General features: G+C 52.5%; 7 protein-coding genes across 7 annotated transcripts; 2 read left to right on the forward strand and 5 right to left on the reverse strand.

Annotated features, from left to right (window-relative positions):
• Positions 1–276: 276 nt before the first annotated feature.
• rscE (putative RSC complex subunit (RSC8)) lies at positions 277–3205 on the reverse strand. Its single transcript, XM_024839398.1, has 3 exons — positions 2865–3205; positions 2233–2783; positions 277–2180 (listed from the first exon to the last, which is right to left on the reverse strand). The coding sequence occupies exons 1-3, from the start codon at positions 2959–2961 to the stop codon at positions 717–719; spliced, it is 2112 nt and encodes a 703-aa protein (XP_024693612.1). The 5' UTR covers positions 2962–3205; the 3' UTR covers positions 277–716.
• A 306-nt stretch (positions 3206–3511) lies between these two features.
• Positions 3512–4177, reverse strand: P168DRAFT_318057 (glutathione S-transferase family protein; the record flags this gene model as incomplete). The annotated part of the gene is made up of 1 exon (XM_024840170.1): positions 3512–4177. The coding sequence occupies one exon, from the start codon at positions 4175–4177 to the stop codon at positions 3512–3514; it is 666 nt and encodes a 221-aa protein (XP_024693613.1).
• A 1804-nt stretch (positions 4178–5981) lies between these two features.
• P168DRAFT_289848 (uncharacterized protein) lies at positions 5982–6529 on the forward strand. Its single transcript, XM_024837089.1, has one exon. The coding sequence runs from the start codon at positions 6052–6054 to the stop codon at positions 6337–6339; it is 288 nt and encodes a 95-aa protein (XP_024693614.1). The 5' UTR covers positions 5982–6051; the 3' UTR covers positions 6340–6529.
• A 29-nt stretch (positions 6530–6558) lies between these two features.
• On the reverse strand, positions 6559–10076 carry P168DRAFT_252059 (putative sister chromatid cohesion factor (Chl12)). Its single transcript, XM_024834299.1, has 3 exons — positions 9728–10076; positions 7143–9666; positions 6559–7079 (listed from the first exon to the last, which is right to left on the reverse strand). The coding sequence occupies exons 1-3, from the start codon at positions 9957–9959 to the stop codon at positions 6662–6664; spliced, it is 3174 nt and encodes a 1057-aa protein (XP_024693615.1). The 5' UTR covers positions 9960–10076; the 3' UTR covers positions 6559–6661.
• A 568-nt stretch (positions 10077–10644) lies between these two features.
• P168DRAFT_235571 (electron transfer flavoprotein subunit alpha/FixB family protein) lies at positions 10645–11855 on the reverse strand (the record flags this gene model as incomplete). The annotated part of the gene is made up of 3 exons (XM_024833478.1): positions 10645–11225; positions 11302–11470; positions 11550–11855. The coding sequence occupies 3 exons, from the start codon at positions 11853–11855 to the stop codon at positions 10645–10647; spliced, it is 1056 nt and encodes a 351-aa protein (XP_024693616.1).
• Positions 11856–12139: 284 nt separating this feature from the next.
• Positions 12140–13664, reverse strand: P168DRAFT_326766 (uncharacterized protein). The gene is made up of 2 exons (XM_024841162.1): positions 13567–13664; positions 12140–13487 (listed from the first exon to the last, which is right to left on the reverse strand). The coding sequence occupies exons 1-2, from the start codon at positions 13633–13635 to the stop codon at positions 12324–12326; spliced, it is 1233 nt and encodes a 410-aa protein (XP_024693617.1). The 5' UTR covers positions 13636–13664; the 3' UTR covers positions 12140–12323.
• Positions 13665–18745: 5081 nt separating this feature from the next.
• On the forward strand, positions 18746–20056 carry sun1 (SUN family protein UTH1; the record flags this gene model as incomplete). The annotated part of the gene is made up of 2 exons (XM_024833479.1): positions 18746–19951; positions 20015–20056. 2 exons carry the CDS (start codon positions 18746–18748, stop codon positions 20054–20056), a joined length of 1248 nt encoding a protein of 415 aa, XP_024693618.1.
• Between the last annotated feature and the right edge of the window lie 1384 nt (positions 20057–21440).

Raw genomic sequence — 21440 nt, forward strand, 5'->3', positions numbered from 1 at the left:
TGAATGATTGAGTTTACGTGATGGATTGTATTGTATGTATATATGTGTGTACTATATGTAGTAGTCTAGGCCAGTTGATGATTATGCGGGTATTCGTCTACTTACTCATCTACTTACTGTTCTTATATCTTATGAAATTAACTATTATGAAGGGAAAGACTCAGAAACACTTGTATTGTAAATATCAACTACTGGGTTTCCACTCATCTAGTTAATAAACGGCAGACATTCCAACTCGAATATGAAATACTAAAAGTACTAAACCTAGAAGATAGAGTAATGACAATTGCAGACCATAATATAACTAAACTAACTCTAAACTCCCAAAACAATTTACGCCTTTTCCTAGCTGAGTAAAATCTGCAAATCACCTAAGGAAAGGAATAGGAAAAAGAAAACAACAACAGATAATCACATCCATCAGCTCTTCCATGCCCACCAGTAGTGTTCACTCCCTACCCTTCCTCCTGTCACTGCTTGCCCCTATCAGATGAACGAGAAAAATGTCTCGCACCTGATCAATCCACCGAGCATAATGTACAATACATATGGATATTATAAGAATGAACTGAGCTGAACTGTAATGAACCCTCGCGACCCGCCCTCCTAGCCTACCTACCCAATCTGGTCATGAATTTCATATTTTTTTGACACTTTTTGCTCTTTTATTATTTGTTTGTTCTTTCGATGGTTGAAGATCGCCGGTCGAAATCTCCTTACAACTCCAGCGTCTTGTAGTCGGCGCCTCCCTCGGCGCTGGGCGGCTGCACACCGGCGCGGCCTTCGGCAGGCTGGAAGTTAACACGGCTGCCCATGGCGGCGTTCGCGGCGTCGGCGATCATGTTGTTCGCCTCCTCGCCGGGACCCTTGAGGCTGGCAGCCTGCAGGGTTTCCTGGACGTCCTTGACGCGCTTCTTGAACGCCACGCGGTCCAGGAAGAGTTGCTGGCGCGCGAGTTCGAGCTCCCGGCGCTCGGCTTCGATGATCTCTTCCATCTCGTTGAACTGCTGCAGCTTGATCTCGAATTTCTGGAGCGTGACGTTGACGGCCGCTCCGACCAAGCGGGTCATCTCGCGCTCTTCGTGCGAGGCCAGGGCGCCCGCGCGAGCGGCTGACGCGGCCAGGGCCACGGTAGGGAGAGACGGCTTGCCCTCTTTGTCGGTTCTGGGGACCTCTGCCACTTCGGTGGCGCCATCGTCACGGGTGGTGGTGTCGACGTCCATGGAGTCCTCCGTCTTCACGGTCGACCCCTCCTTCTCCTTGCCCTTGTCCTGGGGCTTGTCCGCGGCAGGGCCCTTCTCGAGCTGCTTGCGCAGCTCCTTCCGGATCTCGTCGACGGAGCGGCCCGCAGCCGCGGCCGCAACGGCCGGCTCGGCCATCTGCGCCAGGAAAGCGACCACAGACAGGACGGGGTTCTCCGCCTGGCTGATGGGGTCCCGTCCAGACGATGCGCGCATCTCGGGGCCGTCCTCGACATACTTGTCTTCGATCTCGAGCTGCAGGAACTTCATCACACATTCCTCCTTGGTCCGGGTGCCCACGTGGCTGGCAATTTGATCCCAGTTGTCGTCAAAGTTCTCCAGGCCTTCTAGGAGCAGCACCAGCTCCCCATCCGACCACGGAGCATCCTTATCGGCGGTGATAGTGTGCGCGCTGTCCTCCAGCTTGACGAAGTCGGAGGCACTGTGGCTGGAGGGCATCCTGCCTTGCAGGAAGCAGTTCGGGCAAAGATCGTACTTCGAGTCCGGAGCACTGGGGTTGACGTTGGCCGGGGCCGATTTGGCGTAGTGGAATCGCAGGCGGGTGCAGTCGATCCCGCAGGAGAAACAGTGGGACTTCTTTCGAGGGTCTTTCTCTTCCAGGGTCTTCGACGCCGACTCCCCGTTGCCGTTGGCGGCCGCACCGTCTCCATTCGTTTGGTTCTCCTTCTCCTCTGTGGCGGGGGTGATCTCCTTGCCCTTGTCATCGTAGATATTGCGGCGGATTTCGAGGTTGAGATCGGCCTTGGGTGCGGGTGTGGCGGACGCTGCCCGGTCGGTCGCGGAAAGAGGCTTTCCAGGTTTGACGAAGTGGTTGGGGCCCGGCTGGAAGGGCTGCAGGCCGCGCGGAGTGTCGGCCACGACGCGGAAGTGCCCGGTAAAAGGGGGACCGATGTTGGAGGGACGAGTTTGAGGATCCACCTTGAACAAGTCAGCATGAGAACGGCCCAGCTTTCCCATCGGAAGAACTCACTTGGTAGTTAATTAGACCCCACTGCTCCAGGAAGGAGTGGACACGCATGATAGCGCAGACATCACCGGCGAGGTTGCGACGGCAAGCGGTGACGGTCAGGTACTCGATGGGGTTCAATCGGTATGTGTTGATCATGAAATCACGGTAGTCTTTGTAGACGGCGGGGGTCTTGCTTCGATTCCGGCCGTTGAAGAACTCTGCGAGAGCCTTTCTCTCGATGGGGTGGATGGCGTGCATGTCAAACCAGGTGGAGTAGCTGGGGAGGATGATGGCATGGGTTTGCGACACGAGATGATCGCGTGCCGACGATTCGACGGATGTCTTCTGTGCGGGCTGTTCCTCCGCAGCGCCCTCTGCACCGGCCTGTCCGGGGGTTTCGGCGCCGTCTTCGCCTTCTTTCTTCGCCTCCGTCTCCGTACCGCCCATCTCCTCATCTTCCGCGTCCCCCTCCGCATTCTGCGGCTTGGGGGAAGCCGGGGCATCTAGCGGATTATCAGTGCCCGTAGCAGACTCATTATGTTTCGCAGGAGACTCTTGGCGCGATTGCGATTCTGGTCATGATGATTGCGGATGTTGGCATATCCCGGATCCTCTTAGGGGAAGGGGAGGGTGTAAGGGAAGAAAAAACCTACCGGAGGCGTTCACCACATCGCCGGGGGCATCCTGACCGGTCGTCATATTGTGCAGGTCATCGGCAGCGCCGCTGGAGATCGCAGGGCTGTCTTCCATCTTGAGAGGGTGGTGATGGGGAAGGGAGGTGTGGGGATATCGATCGAGATCGCAAGCGACGGGGAACCAACAAGGGTCTTTTGTCCGGCCTCAGCAGACGGGGAAGAACGATAACCAGGCCGCAGGTACTCTGGATCGACAATCAAATACAAGAAAGAGTTCCAAAAGAGAGAAAGAAGGTAAAAGCAGTGGAGAAGAGGAAGGCAAGACCACCCGACGGGGGAGAGAAGGATGGAGATGAGATGAGTGAGGATGGAAATCAGACGCTGAGCTCAACTCGCTCCAGTCGCGACACGGAAAACTCGCGCCAAGACTTGTAACTGCACTAGTCTTGTTTGGGACTAGATCGCCACATACAGTCTCTCTCCATATACAACAAACAGTTGCTGGAATTGAGAAGTTACAGAAAACATTTAGAAGATTCACATTCAACTACAGGGTCATCTATTCATTCGTTCATACTATATAAGATGATTCATAATATTTTATAGTTATTCTTGACATTCGAAACTGATCCTTGGATTGACCATAATAACCCACCACTCAACGATTACCGTTGGACAGTGGCCGTGGCTTCAGCGCGCTCCTTGATCGACTTGGCCACAGATGGCCGGGCATGGAGTCGATCCAGCCAGGCCTTGAGATGAGGGTAATCCTTGTCCAAATCAATCGCATCGCCGGTCAACTTGGGCACGAATCCATACCACGGCACAAAGGCGGCATCAACAAAGCTATACTTGTTCCCGACAAGCCACTCGCGATCCTTCAGAACGCTGTTAAGCACGCCCGACACACGACGGATTTCGTTCAAGTAGCGGTCCTGGGCACTCTGGATCTTCTCGGGGTGGTAGACCGAGAACCAGACGAACTGGCCGAAGTAGGGACCCTGGCCGGACATCTGGAAGTGCAGCCACTGCTTGGCCTGGTAGTACTCGGGCGTGCCGGACGCAAAGCTGATGGTGTGGTCCTTGTCGTAGGTCTCGACCAGGTACTCGACGATGGCGCCGGACTCCCACAGGGTGATGCCCGTGTTGGGGTCCTCGATCGCGGGGACCCGCCCGTTGGGGTTGATGGAGATGAAGGGCTCCTGCTTGACTTCCGAGAAGGGGATGTACTTGGTTTCGTAGGGGAGTTGGAGGTCCTCTAGGACGGTGACCACCTTCCAGGGGTTGGGGCCGGAGGCGTGGCTGTAGAGGGTGATGGGCTTGAGAGACATGATGTAGTTTTGTTGGTAGTGTTTTTAGAGGGTAGAGAGACAGGATTGTAGGATAGAAGTGGAATTGGATGGGAGGAGCGAGGGACAGACAGATCCATAAACATCTTATATAGTCTGTCTGCTCCTCCTCCATCTCTTTCCATCGGTTGCTTCAGTCGGCATCGTCGGCATCTGATAATCCCGCGATCTAGCATGATGACAAATGGGCGCTGGCCACTCTGTGTCTATCAAGCCTTATCAAGCTCTATCATTGGTCTAACTCTCAAATGGAGTGCGGAATTTTCCTCCACTTCTCCGTCCGCGGTGGATCGAGGGGATTCAGCGTCTGACAGAGCATTGATATTATGGCTGCCAAATTAAGTCTATCAAACGAATGCCTGTCTACCCCCTTACTAATATGCTGCTTACCAATCGCGTGGTTGGTTGATTGGGATTGTTCTGGTCTAGCTGTTGGACCCTAGTTCCTGCAGAGCTCAAGCAATTCGTCTGTCCACTACCTTAGGTTCCAGCTGGTTCCCTCAGAGGCACAGCCTTTGCATTTGTCAGTTCAACCAGAGTGGCAGCGATATGATATCCTATTGCCCGCGGGTGGACTCATGATCTGAGTGGGGGGATCTGCAGAAGATTGAAAGGATCAAAAGATCCAAAAAAACATCCGGCGATCAAGCCGGCTAGGTCTATTATCAACAGATTGAATGCAGAAAGTGGCCTCTCAACTCATATGACGATTTTTTTTTTATCCCGGTATCGATCGGTTACGCTCGGTCCTCCGACTCATAACGAGGCCGCCACGATGGGATCGAACCACCTCGACATGAGGCAACACCGTTGAACATGCAGACATTTCACCATATCCGACAGACCCTTCTAGAGTCAGCTGAATTGCATTCCGATTCTCAAATGTCTCGGTGTTGACACACTCCGATCAGGGTTTTCTCGATCTATATAAAGTGCGTCGGATTAAATGACGTCATACCGACATCTCGGAGTACGGAGCTCGGAGTAGAGCATGGATCGGAGTAGAGAGGATCGCCTCTCTTTGCTTTCTTCTCTTTTCAGGTTCATTGCTTGACACGGTTCGTGTACATGGTCCACCTGCCTGAGAAACGGAAACCTAGGCAGCAGGCAAATGAGTCACGGCCTGACCCTCCTACCAATGGATCCAATCTACAGAATTACCCAATACGGACTCCGATCACGCACCAGAAACTGACCGGTACACCGTGCGGACGGCCACGAGTCAGAAATAGATCCTAGTCTGAAGACGATCGCAGCTAGAGTAAAGTCTGACTCAAAAGAGGCATAGCGCTCGTGTCAAGGCGCGCCCTTGACATGTAGACTTTGACAGACTCCGGAAGTGGGTCAACACGAGCGCCATGATGTCTTTACTTCGCTCCAGGCGTGACCACACAACGTAGGGCTGGTTGACCACCTGGTGGTTCAAGCTGTGTAAGATTGTTGATCTAGAACAGCGCCCTGTGGGTATTTGCTTTTCTTGGCTATTCATGGACACGTATTCCGAGGGTCTTTTGATTAAATTGTTAGGGTTAGTTTTTGGCCCTTGTCGATCTATGACGGGATCTATGTGATTTACTCCGAGCGATCGGAGTAGAAGTATAATTTTCAAGCAAGCATGGCCTGGCCAGTTCAATGGTTTAATAGATAGAAAAATATATATATAAAGGCCCATTGTGTCGCTGTTGAAAGAACCATTCCAACTCACTCCAACTCCATCCAATCCAACAGACTTGACCTCATCTCTGAGATAATAACCTCCTCCAATCTACACAACACAATATCAACCCTCCAAACACCAACAAACCACAGTTCAATCCTCCATCCAAACAAACAAACCACCCACCAAACCAACCACCATGTCCTCCTCCTTCTCCAACACCAACATGGACACCAACATGAACTCCAACTCCAACCCCACCTCCTGCGGCGCCTCAGACGCCAGCTCCATCTTCTCCTTCAAAGGCCCCAACAGCGACCTCAAGTCCAAGTCCAAGAAGCACTGGTTCTCGCGCAGCAGCAGCAGCAGCAGCGTCAGCAGCAAGAGCAAGGGCAATTCGTCGCTGTCCGCGCCGTCCACGATGCGCTCTACCGAGAAGGAGGCGCTGCATAATGAGGCTATTGCTACTTATATGAGTTATCGGTAGATGGTTGCTTTGGCGGATTTCTATTGTGATGGGTTGGGTGCGTTATACTGGTTGTGAATCTTTTTTTGTGTGTGTGTGCTTTTTTGAAGGGTTTATATGAGTTTTAATGTGGAGTTTGGTTGCTTTGATGGATGTGGGTTTGATTGTACTTAGATTGTTTAACTCGCTATAAGTAATGGTTTATTCAAGATATACTGTGCTCAGAATACTGATTGATAGCTTCACCTAATCAAATTCAACACCATTATGCTAAGCCCTATGAAACGAACAGCTATATATACACCACATAAGTCATCAAAAGATAAGAATGAGAATAAAAAAACTACAACCCCCCCAACAACTCCGCCATCGAAATCGGCTTCCGCACCGCATTCGAAAACCCATCATGATACGTAACCCACACCTTGCGCCCCGCCTTCAGCGCCTCCTCCTGCGCGGGGTCCCTCCCAGACTCATCCGGCTGCGGCGTCGGCTCGCGCACGATGCGGCCGAAGAAGTCCCGCTTGACGCCCGGGGCGTCGCGGAGGGCCTTCTTCTTTGCCGTCGGCCCCTCCTCACCGGGGTAGCCAGGCTTCTTGCCCGTTGTGGCGGCGCTGATGGCTTCGGTTTGTTTGCGGGCTGTTTCTTTGCGGTATTCTTGGTCGAGGACTTGGCGGACGGCGTAGCGGACGGGTGCGGATGCGCTGCTCGTCTGGGAGGAGGTGTTCATTTTGGAGAATGTTATGAGGGAGTCGAGGGGTCTGGGGTGTCATCATTGGTTAGTATATGTTATTCTCATGTGAGAGGAAGGTTGGGCAACGTACGGTTCCATGCGATAGGCCCATCCCCCGTGGGTGCCGCCTTCTCCTTCCACACGCACCCGCTCAAAGGTTACGCCTAGCCCGGCCATGACGCGGACTGCCGATTGCACGAGAGCTCGCTCGCTCTCCTTGCGGACGCTCGCTACGCTGCGCTGGTCTCCGTTTCCACGCACAACGACCGGCTTGACGTCCGGTGACAGCATGCGGACGACGTTCGGGATGAGGTCCGTGACCAGGCTGTCGGTGGAGCGGAAGAGTCTCGTCAAGGGCGCGGAGAAAGAAGACTGGAAGCCTGTGATGGTGGCGCTGTTCTGCTTCTGGGCCTCATAGGCGGCATATTCAGCCCTGGGCCCGTAGAACGGGTGTTCCTCTTCTTCTTCATCGGGCTTCAAGCTACGCTTTCCTTTCGACGACGAGAAGAGATGGTGAAATGCTACTACCGACTGGCTGAGATACCCGCTTAGCTCCCACTCCTGCGTGCCGAAGACTTTGGAGGAGATGGTGTCGTGGAAGTGGAGCCAGTCGTAGGCGGTGTTGGGTTTGGTGAGGAAGGTGTCGTCTTGGAAGGAATGGAGAGGGTACGTGGCGAAACAATCGGTGGCACACCGGTCGTGGTCCCCGCTGGCATCGACCATCTCCCGCAGCTTGCTGATGCCGTGCCGTTTCTTGAGATCAGCAACACCGACAGTAACCCGGCTGGTCCTATCATACGGGTCTTCAAAAGAGTCAGAGCCAACCGGGGGTGGAGGAAAACCAGCCCCTTCCATAAAGACTCGGTCGACAATGTCGCGCACACCTCCGCGGTTCAATCCCTTGAACGAACCGCCTCCGGCGTCGTCGTTGAGCACTTTCTGCTCCAGCCAGTTCCTGGTCAACTTCAAGGCGTTCTCGGATCGTAACTTATGCGCCACCCACTCTGCCGCGACGAGCACGGTGCGAATATCGCCCTCGGCCGTTCCGGTATTTTTGACATTGGCTTGTTTCCGTCGCGTGAGGCCCCAGGATGCTTCGCAGAGTCTCCGCACGCCATCATTGTCCGCCGGAATGCCTTCTTTCGTGAATATGTATTTCATGCGGGTGACGACGTTCTCCAACGGAGCTTGGCGAACGTGGATGATCTCGGCCACAGAGGACTGCCGCAGGGGTCGTAAACTGGCGTGGTACAGGTCATTGCACACCAGAATGAGTGGACGAAGGAATCGAAAGTTATCACCCTTCCTTTTCTTGCCGCCCGCATTCTGCTCAGACGAGCGCGTCGAGTTCTTCTGATCGAGGTATACCAGATCAATCAACGCTTTCATGAACCCACCTTCTCCGCCACCCCCAGATCCGGTGACCACACCGTCTACCTCATCCACGACAACGCACACCGGCCGTCCAATCTTCCTCACTTTCTGCCCGTCCACGTCGACATTCATCCCCTTCACGTTCTCAGTGCCAAGCGCATCCCGAATTCTCCCCTTCACGACATCTCTGCTCCGGTCATCACTGGCGTTGATCTCCAGCGCCTCATAGCCGGCCTGACGGGCACATACATGTGCCAATGTAGTCTTTCCCAGGCCCGGGGGCCCACACAGCAACAGCACTTTTCTGTGAGGACGCTCCTCCTCATCGTTGCCAAACGGCGTTTTCTTCGGCTTCGACCGTGCAAGGTTCGGATACACAATCGGATCCCACCCCTTCAGCCAGCGCAAGATCGACCGGTGCGTACGCTCATCTCCGATCAGCTCTGTGAATTTGCGAGCCCGGTACTTCTCAGTCCACATCGACGACGCGTATTTCTTGCTCTTTCCATTCGCCGTGTGAGGTTCAATGGACGGCTGCACCGTAGGGCGAGGCAGCGCCTTGGCCGCTTTGGATTGCTCGGCTTCTATGGCGGCCTCGTCTAAGAGCTTGTGAATGTCGATACCGTAGTAACTCTTTTGGGCTCGACCAGGGGCGGTAGTAGAGCGGCCGGCAGCAAGACTCTGATAAGGAACCGGCGCCGCAGCTTTCTTCATCCTGACATTGTGAGTCTTCCCAGCGCAGGTTTTGATCTGAATTGACAACGGTACTCGACGAGTTGGGATTGAAGACGTGAAGGTCGAAATCTCGGCGGTAGGCGCAACTGGTTCCTCTGGGAGATGTGCTAGCTCCGTCTGAGCAGGTTGGGAGGCCTGGGCCTGGGTGTCTGGCTGTTCAGTCGACGACTGACCCATCAAATCCTCCTGCGTATCAAATTCGCTTCGGAAGTGAGCATCCCGAAACGCATCCATAGCATCATCGTCATCATCCTCGTCATCATCCTCATCCAAGAACCCCCCCATAATCTTCTGCTTCTTCGGCTCCGCCGCTTGCGACTGCGACTGTTCATCATTCTTCCTCTTCTGCGCATCAGGCGACGACGGCGCCGCACTCGAGGGAAACGCAACGGGGGAGGAAATGAACGGCATTTTGGCGGTTGCGGTTGCGGTCGGGGGTGAAGACGGGAAAGAAGCTACACAGCCTTCCTTTAACTGAGAAGGCTTGTATGATCTTGTTGGAGTCTCTGCTTGAACCATCAGCCATCCAGACTTATTACCTGCCAGCGCAACAGCTCTAGTAAATACCAGGTCTCACGTCCTCGTCACTCCGAAACACATCCGACAAATTCCACGCCCGATGCTGAATAACGACTTTATTGCGCGTATTCTCCAATCGCTGGAGATCGAGCGCCTCGAGCTCGTCCGAGAAGGATTCCGACGGCGGTTCGACCGGTAGAATGTCGCTGGGGGGCACGTCGGAGTGAAGGTGAATGGCAGGATCAAAAGACGAGGGGAATGGTGGTGGTGATGTCGCCATGTAGGCTTAAGCTGGCATTTTTGGTTGTCCGTGTTTGGTATAATTTATTCAGTATTCGAATTCGGGCATTAGGAAGAATGGTGCATCGTAGGTATGGCGAATAAAGTGATTGCCCACTTCCTATCAGTTGGTCGCTGTGGACGATGCGATTACCTTGGACTGATTATTGAACGCGTGTGGACGCGCCCTGGACGCGCTAGTCCCGATTGATTCGTTGATTAGACTGTCCAGTGTCCACACTTCCGCTTTGCTGCTCTTATTCCCCGCATGGACGGAGTACTCCGGAGGATTACAGTGTATCACGGAGGATATTGAGTAGGTCGAGACTGGGTCTTTGTAAGTAGAGTTATCTGTTGTTTTGAGTTATGGTTGGAAGACTACGTGGTTGTCTCAGCCTGGTGCGAAGGCGTGGTGCATGTATTTGGTGAGCACCCTAGTATGCAGCAGCACTTCTCTAGAAGATTGACATTGAGCAAAATGGTTGCTACCCACAATCCTACAATTGATGTATCAGGAAGTAAAATAAAAAACAAAGTCTAAGTCCAATGTCCTAGCGCTGGTAGTGTATGGTATACTGTATATTTCACCTCAACTTCGCAAAATCACCTCAAGCAGAAAAAAGAACCCCATCATGATACAAGAAAAAAAAAAAAAAAAAAAAACGAAAAAGAGAAACAAATAAAACTTAAGCCTGCGACTTAAGCTTCTCAGTCATCTCAGGGACCTTCTCGAAGAGGTCACCGACCAGACCGACATCAGCGACCTGGAAGATAGGAGCATCGGGGTCCTTGTTGATGGCAGCAATGACCTTGCTGTCCTTCATACCAGCCAAATGCTGGATGGCACCCGAGATACCGGCGCATAGGTAAAGCTGGGGAGCGACGTTCTTGCCGGTCTGGCCGACCTGCAGACTGTTGTCGGCGAAGCCGCTGTCGACGGCGGCACGGGAAGCACCGATGGCGGCGCCCAGGGAGTCGGCGAGGGGCACGATGACACGGTCGAACTCCTCCTTCGACTTCAGACCACGGCCGCCGGAGACGACGCGGGACGCAACGCCCAGGTCGGGGCGCTCAGACTTGGCGAGCTCCTCGGACACCCACTCGGTCTGGGCGGGGGCCTTGGGGTCGCTGCCCTCGACGATCTCGGCAGAGCCACCCTCGGTCTCGGTGCCCTGGAAGGCGGTGCCTCGCACGGTGATGACCTTGATGGAGTCCGACGATTGGACGGTCAGGATGGCGTTTCCGGCGTAGATGGGGCGGACGAAAGCTGCCCAACTGTCAGTATGTGTTTTGACTCATTGCCACTGCTCCCTCCGCTATCGGATTTCAAGTTCAATACGTACTGTCTTCACTCTCAATTCCGGTGATATCAGAAACCTGCTGCACGTCGAGGAGAGCCGCAACGCGGGGCAGAAGGCTCTTTCCGAAGGCAGAGTGGGCGCCAACGACGTGGGTGAATTCGCCCTTCTTGACGTTCTCAACCAGAAGAGGGGCGTAGTTCTCCGGCAGACCCTAAATTCCCAGAACCTTATCAGCAATCCACTCCCACATGAATCAAACAGTCGCAATCTCATCGTAAAGGTCTGCTCACCTTCTCATAAGCATCATTATCCACAGCCATCACCTTATCCAGACCCTTAATCTTAGCAGCCTCCACAGCAGAGGTACCCTTCACACCGCTACCAGCGAGGAAGGCAGTGACGGGTCCACCGAGCTTCTGCGCCGCAGCGATAGCGGAGAGCGACGAGTTCTGCAGTTTGCCATCACGCTGTTCGAGGAGGGCCAGGGTCGAGAGGAGGCGGGCGTAAGCAGAGGCCGTGGGCTGGTTGAATGCCCGCGAAGGGTTGAGTTGCGAGCGCGCGGCCCGGAGAACCGATTGTCTTGCGAGAGGAATCATGGTGGTATAGTTTCGTAACGAATTATGAGGACCTGCTCAAAGCGCTGAGTACAAACAGGGAAGGGGGAGGGGAACGGCGGAGGAAGAACTGGCCGAGGTTGTGACGAGATGCGTTTCTGGCGGGCGGTGGCTATCGTCGGCCCGTCAAGCACCGCCGATCCTCGGACACATTCGGCTAACTGTTACGATCATTCCCTTCCACCTTGTACTTAACTTCCGATGCCCTTTTCCTTAGTACGAGTCTACAGCTAGGGCGGATTTTCCATACATAGGACTAGAATGATCAACTAGCATAACTTTTTTTCTGTCTTAAAAAAGCGGGTATTGGAAAACAAGCCCTATATCTCTAAGTACATGATGAAACTCAAAAAAAATCGAGACATGTGACAATATCGGTACGCCGCCGCAGAACCCAGAGTTGCTATGGATAAAACACATTACATTAAAAAAACGCCGGAGGCACATTTCTTATGAGGTGGACTTTCTCTTTTTCTTCGTAGACCCGGCCTCTGCTTTGGCTGGGGTGGCGGCGGCTTTGCGACCGGACTCCTCACCGTCCTGCAGGGCCTTGGCCTTCTGCTTCTGGAGCTTCTCCTTCCGTGCGCTCAACGAGGCGGCTTCGTCGTCGTCGACGGCCTTGGGCTTCTTCGACTTCTTGCCACCCTCCGAGATCTTCTCTCCCTCTCCGGCTTCGATCTGCTTGCGCTTCTTGTCGTTCTTGGCGCCCTCAATGGCCTTGTCGTCATCGGCGGTCTTCTCCACCACATCGCCCTCTTCCACCCAGAGCTCACTGGCGAGCCAGATCGGCATGGCCATGGTGTTCGCGCCCTTGACGTGGAGCGCCTTGATGTTCTTCCAGCCCTTCGTGATGAACTTGTCCGTCAAGCCCTTCACAACGGCTTCGACGTTCTCGGACAGTTGCTGGGGAGTGAAGTTAGAGGAGCCGACGCGGATGGCAGCAGTAGTGGCCGGGGCAAGCTGCACGGCGGCCGAGTTCAGCGCCTTCTCAATCTCCTTGGCAACGATCGCGGGCGACGCGAAAGCGCTGTCCTCCGCATTGGGCTTAGACCTCTGCTTCGGGTCCTTCTTCACCTTCTTGCCGTCCACCTTCTCGATCTCGGCGATGCGAACGGGGATCGGGCGCTTGCTCGACTTGTAGAAAATCTTGCCAAGAGTCTTGACCAGACGCATGATTATCCGGTCATCGGCCAGGAAAACATCATGCTCGGAGAACAGCTGTCGCCGGCTCTCAAAGCTCTGGTAGCGAGACTTCAATTTCGAGAAACCGATCACCTTGTCGATGCGGGAGGTCAGATGCTGAGGGAAAGATTCGTCGGCAACGATGTTCTTGACGGCGCGCTGCGGGTCCGCCGTGATCAGGCAGACGCTGAGGGAGGGAGAGGCGTTGAGAGAGTGAGGAATGGTGATTTTCCCCGGCTTCAGGCGGTTCTTGTCGACAACGTGCTTTTTCGTGGTGAGGACGAGCCAAACCGCTTCGTTGTTGAGGGGGATATCCTCGGCGTCAGAATCATCATCGTTGTCGCCAATGAGGGTCTTCTTGGTCGCCGTCTTTTCCTTGTCCACCTGCTGCGTCTTGATGTGTCGCAAAAGCGCAGACGAGGCTCTGGAGACCTGAAGATCGAAAATAATCGTTAGCTCAGCAAATAGAATTGGGTGGGTTCCTCTGGCGATTGCAGGGGCGAGAACATACCTGGTTCTGATCAAGCTGGTAAGGAGATCCAGTTGTCACCTTGGTGGTGACTGCACTTGAAGACACCATCTTTGCAATTATATGTTGATCCTAGCAAATTTGGACTCTCGCAGGTTCTGCGATAACGATTTTCAAAAAAATTCACGGGAAGGCGGTGGACGAATTTCTCCGGTCTTGGCATCGAGTTATGTGCTGAGTCATCATGTCCCCTCGTGTGCTCAACTCCAGAGTATATCCAGCATTCCAGCCCCTCCACACATTCCAGATAGACTTGTCAGTTAATTGATCTGATTGATACCCATGTTCCATTCTATTAGTATATTAAACTCTAGTTCGAACAGGTGAGATACTCATTGTGAAGTCGCCAAATAGGTGTCGCGAGGACTGCTTGTTCTTGGTGATGTGATGGTTGCCGCGGGAAAGTGCCTGGACGATGATGAGAAAGTGAAGAGAATGGGCAACCAGGCAATTTGACTGGTCACTGTCTATGTGACATTTCAGTCCATAACATGATAGAGCACTATGTCACTATAACCCCCGCCCTCGCTATCTTAATCAGTTCATCTTGCCTACAGCAATGAGATGGTTCAGCCAGTGCTGCCAAACGGTAGAGATAAATATATTTAGACCTTTACTACTCGGGGGAGTGCCAAAGCGAAGGGTCAAAGAGCCTACAATACCACAACAACAGAGCAGCGAAATTCATCTCGAATCTCAATAGATTCATTCCAAACGATCTATCAACAGACACCAGTTCGTCGAAACTTTAAAACGGCAGACCGATAAACAAAGGAAGTCGCATAAAATGACAAGTCCACAACTCCACGACTACCTCAAGGCAGTGTACAGTGTACACGTCAATCGCTGATATGGGAAATGAGCTACTCGGTACTAGTAGCATTAGTGTCTTGCTGTTGACTCGGAAGTTGGAACGCGCGTGGAAATAAGTCCCTAGTGGCATTGTCCACAGTCCACTTCCAGTCAGACCCAGTAGCTACAAGGCTGAGCGCTCATCAGCCGTGAGATAATTACTCCGTTGGCAGTCTCCGTTTGTGGAATTCATAGCGAGCGAGTTATCAGTCATCACTATGATTGTGTACGGAGTAGTAAACACTGACCCAGGAACAATGAAAGTCCCGAGGTTACATCTCCGGAGCCAAACCGTGTAACTACCTCATAACTATTGAGTTATTGACTATTGAAAGACACGCGGGGACATGCCACCAGTTAATCTCGCGGTTCCAAGGAACATGGCAGAAATTGTGTTACAGAAGTGACCATCTCGGGCGAAGCAATTTCAGGGGTGGGGTTGTTGGATTAACCTGGAAGGCATATGGCATGAACTTTGTTTACGGACTAGGGAATATAGCCGGTGAATGTTTTTCTTTGAATTAAGTTCAGGAAATACATAGTACGCTGGTGTGTATACGTACTCCTGTAAGTTATAAGTTATCAATTATGATCTTAGGACTCCGTAGTTTTGAGACATCGCCGTCCCAGTGGAGATAGTTACTCCTTGGTGAGAGATCCCGATGTCCCGTTGATAACTAAAGTAACCCCTGATCCCCCAAGAAATCCGATCAGTCGACCTGGACCACCAGGAGCTGGGCGACTGATGATCTCCCAAAGCCGCCAGAAATATCACTGTGGGCGATGGAAGTTGCGAGAAACCGCCCCCAAATCCATTCTATTCTAATAATATCCACGAGAGGCCGAGCCAGGTCTCTTGTCTCTTGAAGGCGAAGGCGATCCGATCACGTGGGTATGAGAGCGATCCTCCCGAGCACTGATCGCACCGTGTATTCGTTGTGTGGAATAACTGGAGGGATCCAACGCTCCGATCTTCATTGAAGCGAGTTGGTTGGCAACCCAGGAGACAGCACTCTCTGGAACGAGACTGCAATTTATAGATAGTTCAAATCAGGGATGACATGTGTAGATGATGTCACGCACAAGGGTTCGGATCCACGAAACCAGCAGGAAGATCTGATTAGAAATCTCCAATACTCCGTGGTTACATGTCAAGTATCGACACACACCATGATTCAATGATTGATTCAATGATTCGATCCCCACGGAGTAAGTAGGTGGTCACGAGTTGGGGTCGACCACGTTTGTTTCGCAGTCGAACAGGGCAGAAGGTGGTCTCGTAAAACTTCCTACCTGTAGGTACTCGTTACAGGGTGCTTTGATTCTGCAAGGCACCTGCATATACGATCCTCTCGGAGATCAAATTTTTGATTTTACAAATCTACGGTGATGCGTGCGGCCCAATTCCAATGACAGAGAGATGATGATGTGTTCCGCGCTTCCGACTGAAGCTGAGGAGCGGTCAGTTGGAGGGTGCCAGCACAGCAGAGCCTGGTCTAGTAAGATGCCGATCGCTGGGTACTGATTTTGACTTCTCCATAACCACTACCACACCGTTTAGTCTAGTCAACACGACGGCGATCAGAAGGGTTCAGATGGTTTCTCTCCGTCTGTAGTTAATAGTTATTGACTGCCCATCATCTGATGCCCTGACATGGAGGCCATCAAAGTGGCCTGTTAGGCTGTTAAGCGGTTGGCCCCTGGAATAGAAGGCTAGAAGGCTGAAGCCAGAGGATCATCGTCTTGTAAGTTGGGATGGACATGATAAACGGGAGAGACGCTCCGCAACGGCCCTTGTTTAGCCTTTCAGAAACGCTTGTTTGTTTTTAGGTGCCAAATCGCACCAGGCCAGTCTCCCCTATTTGGCGGGACGTGTTTGGTCCAGCGCAGATCACTCCATCTCTGCCGCGGGTGGTGGGCAGCCGTATGCTGTACACTTACCGTACGTATCTCCGCGGTAATCAACAATCCTCGAGGTTGGGTTCGAACGGCTGGGGAGATGCATAATGATTCAGAGTGTAAAGGATTGAATCATGGTTGGTTCATTGATTTGATTATCTTACTTTGCATTTTTCCTTTTTTTTTTTTTTTTTTAATTCTGTTCCGGTGGGTGTTTTGGAACCCCTTCGACACCCCCTGCCGAGGACCGGCAAGGATAAAAGGAAAAGGATCCAAGACGTGGAAAGAGAGTATACAATTGTGTCGTTGGATCCGTGGAAGGACGTGGCCTGAAATTTGGGTCCAGCCAGACCGGAACCACCAGTCAGAATACAACCAGAGAAAATGTTTTTTCTTTTCCTATTAATCTTTCTATTAATACAAAGTACGAGTCTCATCCACCAAACATAGGACAGTCTAGGGACCACCGAAGGCAACTAAATGATCGGACATGAGACAATCCCTGGAGGTCATACTTTTTGTGGCCATCGTCGGGGCAAGCGAAGAGGTGACTGTCCAGACTGATTGGTGTGCCTGATTGAGGGAGTAAAATGTGCTGACTCCACTGTCACCCCCACATCTCACAGTCTGGTTGGTGTAAACTCAGCCGAAAAGTGCCATTTTAGGCAAACGCCAAACCCGGTACGGTTAGTCCCGGCGGGCTTCAGGAACAGAAATGATGATTTAGTAGATGCGAGTGGCCAAACAGAGGCGAGAAACGCCCGATACTCCGGTTTTCCCCTCTGGAACAAGAGACCAGAAGGATTGTGAACGGGTGGTAGTCAGAGGGATAACGGCGCTAAATCCATATTAACCATACTTATAATAATTATAATCATGATCAGAATAATAATAATAGAGTCAAGACGGTCCAGACCTCTCCCACCCCAGAAGCAAGCCCAGAAGAAAAGCACTGCCTGACCACGAATCTCTCCGAGGTTATTGCCGATATATGCCCTTGGGCCGGTAGACACGTCGTTTGGTCCCTCACGAACTATGGTTTCTGCACCGCATTTCCAGAGGCATTTTCTCGTTCCCCCTCTTCGGTTCCATTCTTACTCTTATTCTCACGAACGCCTCGTTTATGTCCAGGATTGGTACCGAAGAGGCAATATCAGCCGTGGCACCATGTCAGAATGTCGGGATATACTCACCCCCGGCGGACCAAGCCTGACCCAAACCTGACAAAGGAGGGAGTCAAGTCGGGTATTAACTCCAAAGTTACCAGGTACGAAGTACTAATTGACAGACCTTGGATGTGGTTGGAGGAGATGGGAGATTTCCATGCAGGTACAGCACTAGGGGGTATATGGGATACTGAGAATACGGTAAGAAATCTTTCATGTTAATCAAAATCACCCATGTCTGGTCTCCAGGTGTGGATCCTTGATATTAATCTTTTTATTTATTTATTTTTACACTGAGTATTTTTATTCCTTCGATTACTTTTATTCTAGCATTTATTTATTTTTCTATTATTTATTCTATTTTTTTATTTGATTAATATTTTAATTCTTCTGACTATTGCCTGGTTGAATCGGTGGCTGTTCCAATGTCCATCGTAGTGCCACCATTGATCGTTGGTCTTGTTGGCATCGAGCCCCTGGAAGACCCTGGACGCCCCCCCCGTGTCCCTCTTTTAGTCGTTTTTTTTCTGCTCGCTCTCGCCCCCCCTGGGCCCATCCATTTTCCCTGTACATTGAACTAGTAGTTAGTCCGACTCAATCTCATTTCGTTCCTTTTCATCTCCCCTTCCCTCCCATCATCCCTCCACATTTTCTCCTCTTCTCTCTCTCTCTCCCTTCTTCTCCCCCCCCCCAGAGTGTTTTCACCTTTGCTTCTTGCCAGTTCTTTGAGATTCCTATCCGAACTGAGAGACCTGTTTCTCTCTCGTACACTCTTTTGGGAACCTCTGTTATCGAATCTAGCTCCTTGCTCACACACTCTACTTCACGTTCAATTCCGAAGCGATTCGTTCGATCCCTGTACAGTCATATCAAAAGCGCGCGACTGGCTTGCCCTGACGTTGATGTATGTATAAGCATTGTTCCCCTTCTGGTCGTTGGTCCGTTCCTCGTGGTAGTCTTGCATCCCATAAAACATCATGAATGCGCCCTGCACCCTGCTCCCCCAGTCCTTGGCCGTGCGCATATCTCCATGCTGGCCGGCCGAGGTGGGGACTGAGGCGATGAGAGCAGGTGTCAGGTGTCAGGGGTTATCAGGACCAACTGATAAGAGACATTGTGCCCAGTGGAATGGATGACTCGAGACTCCCGTGGCATGTGCGCTAATCAACCCCCCGGCATATATAGATCGGATCAGTCCATATACATCACCATCTCCAGGAACATATCTACTACATACCAACACAATGAAGTTCAACTCAGTTGCTCTGACCCTGGCGACGGCGGGCTCTCTCGTCGCTGCCCAGCACCACCACCAGCACCGTCACCACCACAAGCGTACCGTCGATGTGGTCCCCGGTGACACCGTTGTCGAGTACAAGCTCGGCGATGAGATGATCACTGCCGAGGAGGCTTGCCAGGGTATCGCCGATGGCACCCTGATCTGGGCCGGTGCCGCCCCCAAGGTCGATGAGTGCAAGAGCATCCTGGCCGGCCCGACCTCGACCGCCACTCCGACGCCCACTGTCGCCCCCGGCGAGTTTGCTGAGGAACCCACCACCACCGCCCCCGCCAGCACCAGCAGCACCACCACCAAGGCGGCTCCCTCGACCACCAGCTCGGCCTCTCCTCCCCCGGCCTCCTCCAGCGGCTCCTCCAGCGGCGGCAAGGGCATGGACAAGGAGTTCCCCGATGGCGAGATCGACTGCGGTGAATTCCCGTCCGATTACGGTGCCGTGCCCCTGGAATACCTGGGCCTGGGCGGCTGGTCCGGTATCCAGTACGTGTCCCTGGCCGATGAGCTGATCAGCGACATCGTCACCGCCGTCACCGGCGACACCTGCCACTCCGGCGCCATGTGCTCCTATGCCTGCCCCGCTGGGTACCAGAAGTCCCAGTGGCCCACCACCCAGGGCGCCACGGGCCAGTCCGTCGGTGGCCTGGAGTGCCGCAACGGCAAGCTCTACCTCACCAACACCGAGCTGTCCAGCAAGCTCTGCATCGAGGGTGTGGGCGGTGTCAGCGTTGAGAACAACCTGAGCGATAACGTCTCCGTTTGCCGTACTGACTACCCCGGTACCGAGGCCGAGACCATTCCTATGAGCCTGGGCCACAACGACCTGCAGCCCCTGACCTGCCCCGACGGCGACAAGTACTTCAAGTGGAAGGGCAAGACCACCTCGGCCCAGTACTACGTCAACCCCCGCGGCACCAAGCCCGAGAAGGGCTGCCAGTGGGGTGACGGCAGCGAGCCCATCGGCAACTGGGCCCCCGTCAACCTCGGTGTTGGCTCCAACAACGGCAAATGGCTCTCCATCTTCCAGAACAGCCCCACCACCAACGAGAAGCTCGACTTCAACATCAAGATCAAGGGTGACAACCTCAGCGGATCGTGCAAGTATGAGGATGGCAAGTTCATCTCCGAGACGGGCAGCAACGACTCCGGCTGCACTGTATGTTTCCCTTTCTCTTTCTCACTTCACTTTGACTCTGGCTAATTCTTCTTTCTTCAATAGGTCCAAGCCTTGTCCGGCGACGCCACCTACGTCTTTTACTAAACGTTCGGGTCGGCTCGCAATTGACAAAGCCACATGGGTGCAACTGCAACCCGGTAGCCCCTTCCCCTTCCACGCCGCGTCCCACTCCCTATTTTCATGATTCCACCGGCGAGTGTGTTTGCTTTTCTTCTGTGTATCTTAAGTATATTTTGTCCCACGTGGTTTTGAAAACATTCCGGTTCACGTCACATTTTTTCCGTGACGTCCCCCACAGTCTCCATCCTGTCTGGGGTTTGGGGGCGGTGGGGGACGCCTGTGGTTAGATTTACTTTCTCTACCCTCCTGCGAAGTAAACTGATTTCTTGTCACCTTGACTTTTCTTTTATTATTTCTTCTAGTAAGATAGTTTTATAAATAATGTTGTTATATATTGAGATCGCGACGGTGTCTGTAGGTAGGGCGTGTATGTAAATATGGGGTCTTTGAACAACATATATATCTATGTATATATCCCGCATCTCCAAAACACAACCCCAACCACAACCAACGCAACCCCATCAGCCAAACGGGTCTTCAACATTCAACACAAGTCATATCTCCGTCCAAACCCAACTCCACGCCCTACAGACGAGACGAAAAATAAAGAAAGCATAATCCCTGGCATTGCATTTCCTCGGGGTCCCTCACCGTACTTTAAAAAACATTATCTACTTACTTACCAAGTAGTAAGGTAGGTAGGCACTTGGTGCTTAAGTAGGTACATATGTAAGTCCGGCCCCTCGTCTCCGGTTGGAATGTCCTGCAGATGTCGTGTCGTGTTGCGTCGTGAATGTGGGGTTTAGCCCCTGGCAGGCACAATATATACCTCTCCCCGTCTCTCTCTCCCTCTCTACATATATATCGGTACTAGGTCGATGGGTTGTTGTGCTTTGGGCAATACATATATATATATATTAGTTGAGTAGGTAGCTGATTGAAACTGAGCCTTTCTGTTCGATTTTACACCACACTATAGTACAGCAAGAAAAGAACCACGCACGGACTAGACTAAACCCCGTGCTGGCAGTGGTCCTCTGGAATGTGCACTTAAGTGGGGTTGGGAGAGAAAGAAACAAGGAGATCGGTGCGTCGGTCGGTGGGGGGTTCAATAGTCAATTAGTTACTACTTATGTTGACTAGTCGTTAGTAGTACATACTACCTTGTGTGATGGTTATATTGGAATTACTGACTTGGGTAGGGTAGCGAGTATGAAGGCTGGCGCGCTTGCATTAGTTATTTGGTCGCGTACGTTGGTTACATCTTACGTGGTTACGTTTACGTGGTTGCGGGAGGCGTCGCGTCGGGACATAAAATTTATGCTGGACATAACTAGGTGGGTAGGTGGGTAGATAAGGTAGGGAGTCCGTACACTCCGTAGTTCATGGGCTAGGATCGAAGTAGGGA

The sequence above is a fragment of the Aspergillus campestris genome (genome assembly GCF_002847485.1).
Source record: "Aspergillus campestris IBT 28561 chromosome Unknown P168scaffold_5, whole genome shotgun sequence".
NCBI lineage: Eukaryota > Fungi > Ascomycota > Eurotiomycetes > Eurotiales > Aspergillaceae > Aspergillus > Aspergillus campestris.

Coding starts and splice junctions, on each gene's coding strand:
- P168DRAFT_252059 (XM_024834299.1), bottom strand. CDS start 9,959: ATGGCGACATCACCACCACCATTCCCCTCGTCTTTTGATCCTGCCATT. Junction 9,667..9,727: donor TGACGAGGACGTGAGACCTG/GTATTTACTAGA, acceptor TGGTTCAAGCAG/AGACTCCAACAAGATCATAC. Junction 7,080..7,142: donor TGGGCCTATCGCATGGAACC/GTACGTTGCCCA, acceptor ATGACACCCCAG/ACCCCTCGACTCCCTCATAA.
- P168DRAFT_326766 (XM_024841162.1), bottom strand. CDS start 13,635: ATGGTGTCTTCAAGTGCAGTCACCACCAAGGTGACAACTGGATCTCCT. Junction 13,488..13,566: donor ACCAGCTTGATCAGAACCAG/GTATGTTCTCGC, acceptor TTCGATCTTCAG/GTCTCCAGAGCCTCGTCTGC.
- rscE (XM_024839398.1), bottom strand. CDS start 2,961: ATGGAAGACAGCCCTGCGATCTCCAGCGGCGCTGCCGATGACCTGCAC. Junction 2,784..2,864: donor CGATGTGGTGAACGCCTCCG/GTAGGTTTTTTC, acceptor CATCATGACCAG/AATCGCAATCGCGCCAAGAG. Junction 2,181..2,232: donor GGGGTCTAATTAACTACCAA/GTGAGTTCTTCC, acceptor GACTTGTTCAAG/GTGGATCCTCAAACTCGTCC.
- P168DRAFT_289848 (XM_024837089.1), top strand. CDS start 6,052: ATGTCCTCCTCCTTCTCCAACACCAACATGGACACCAACATGAACTCC.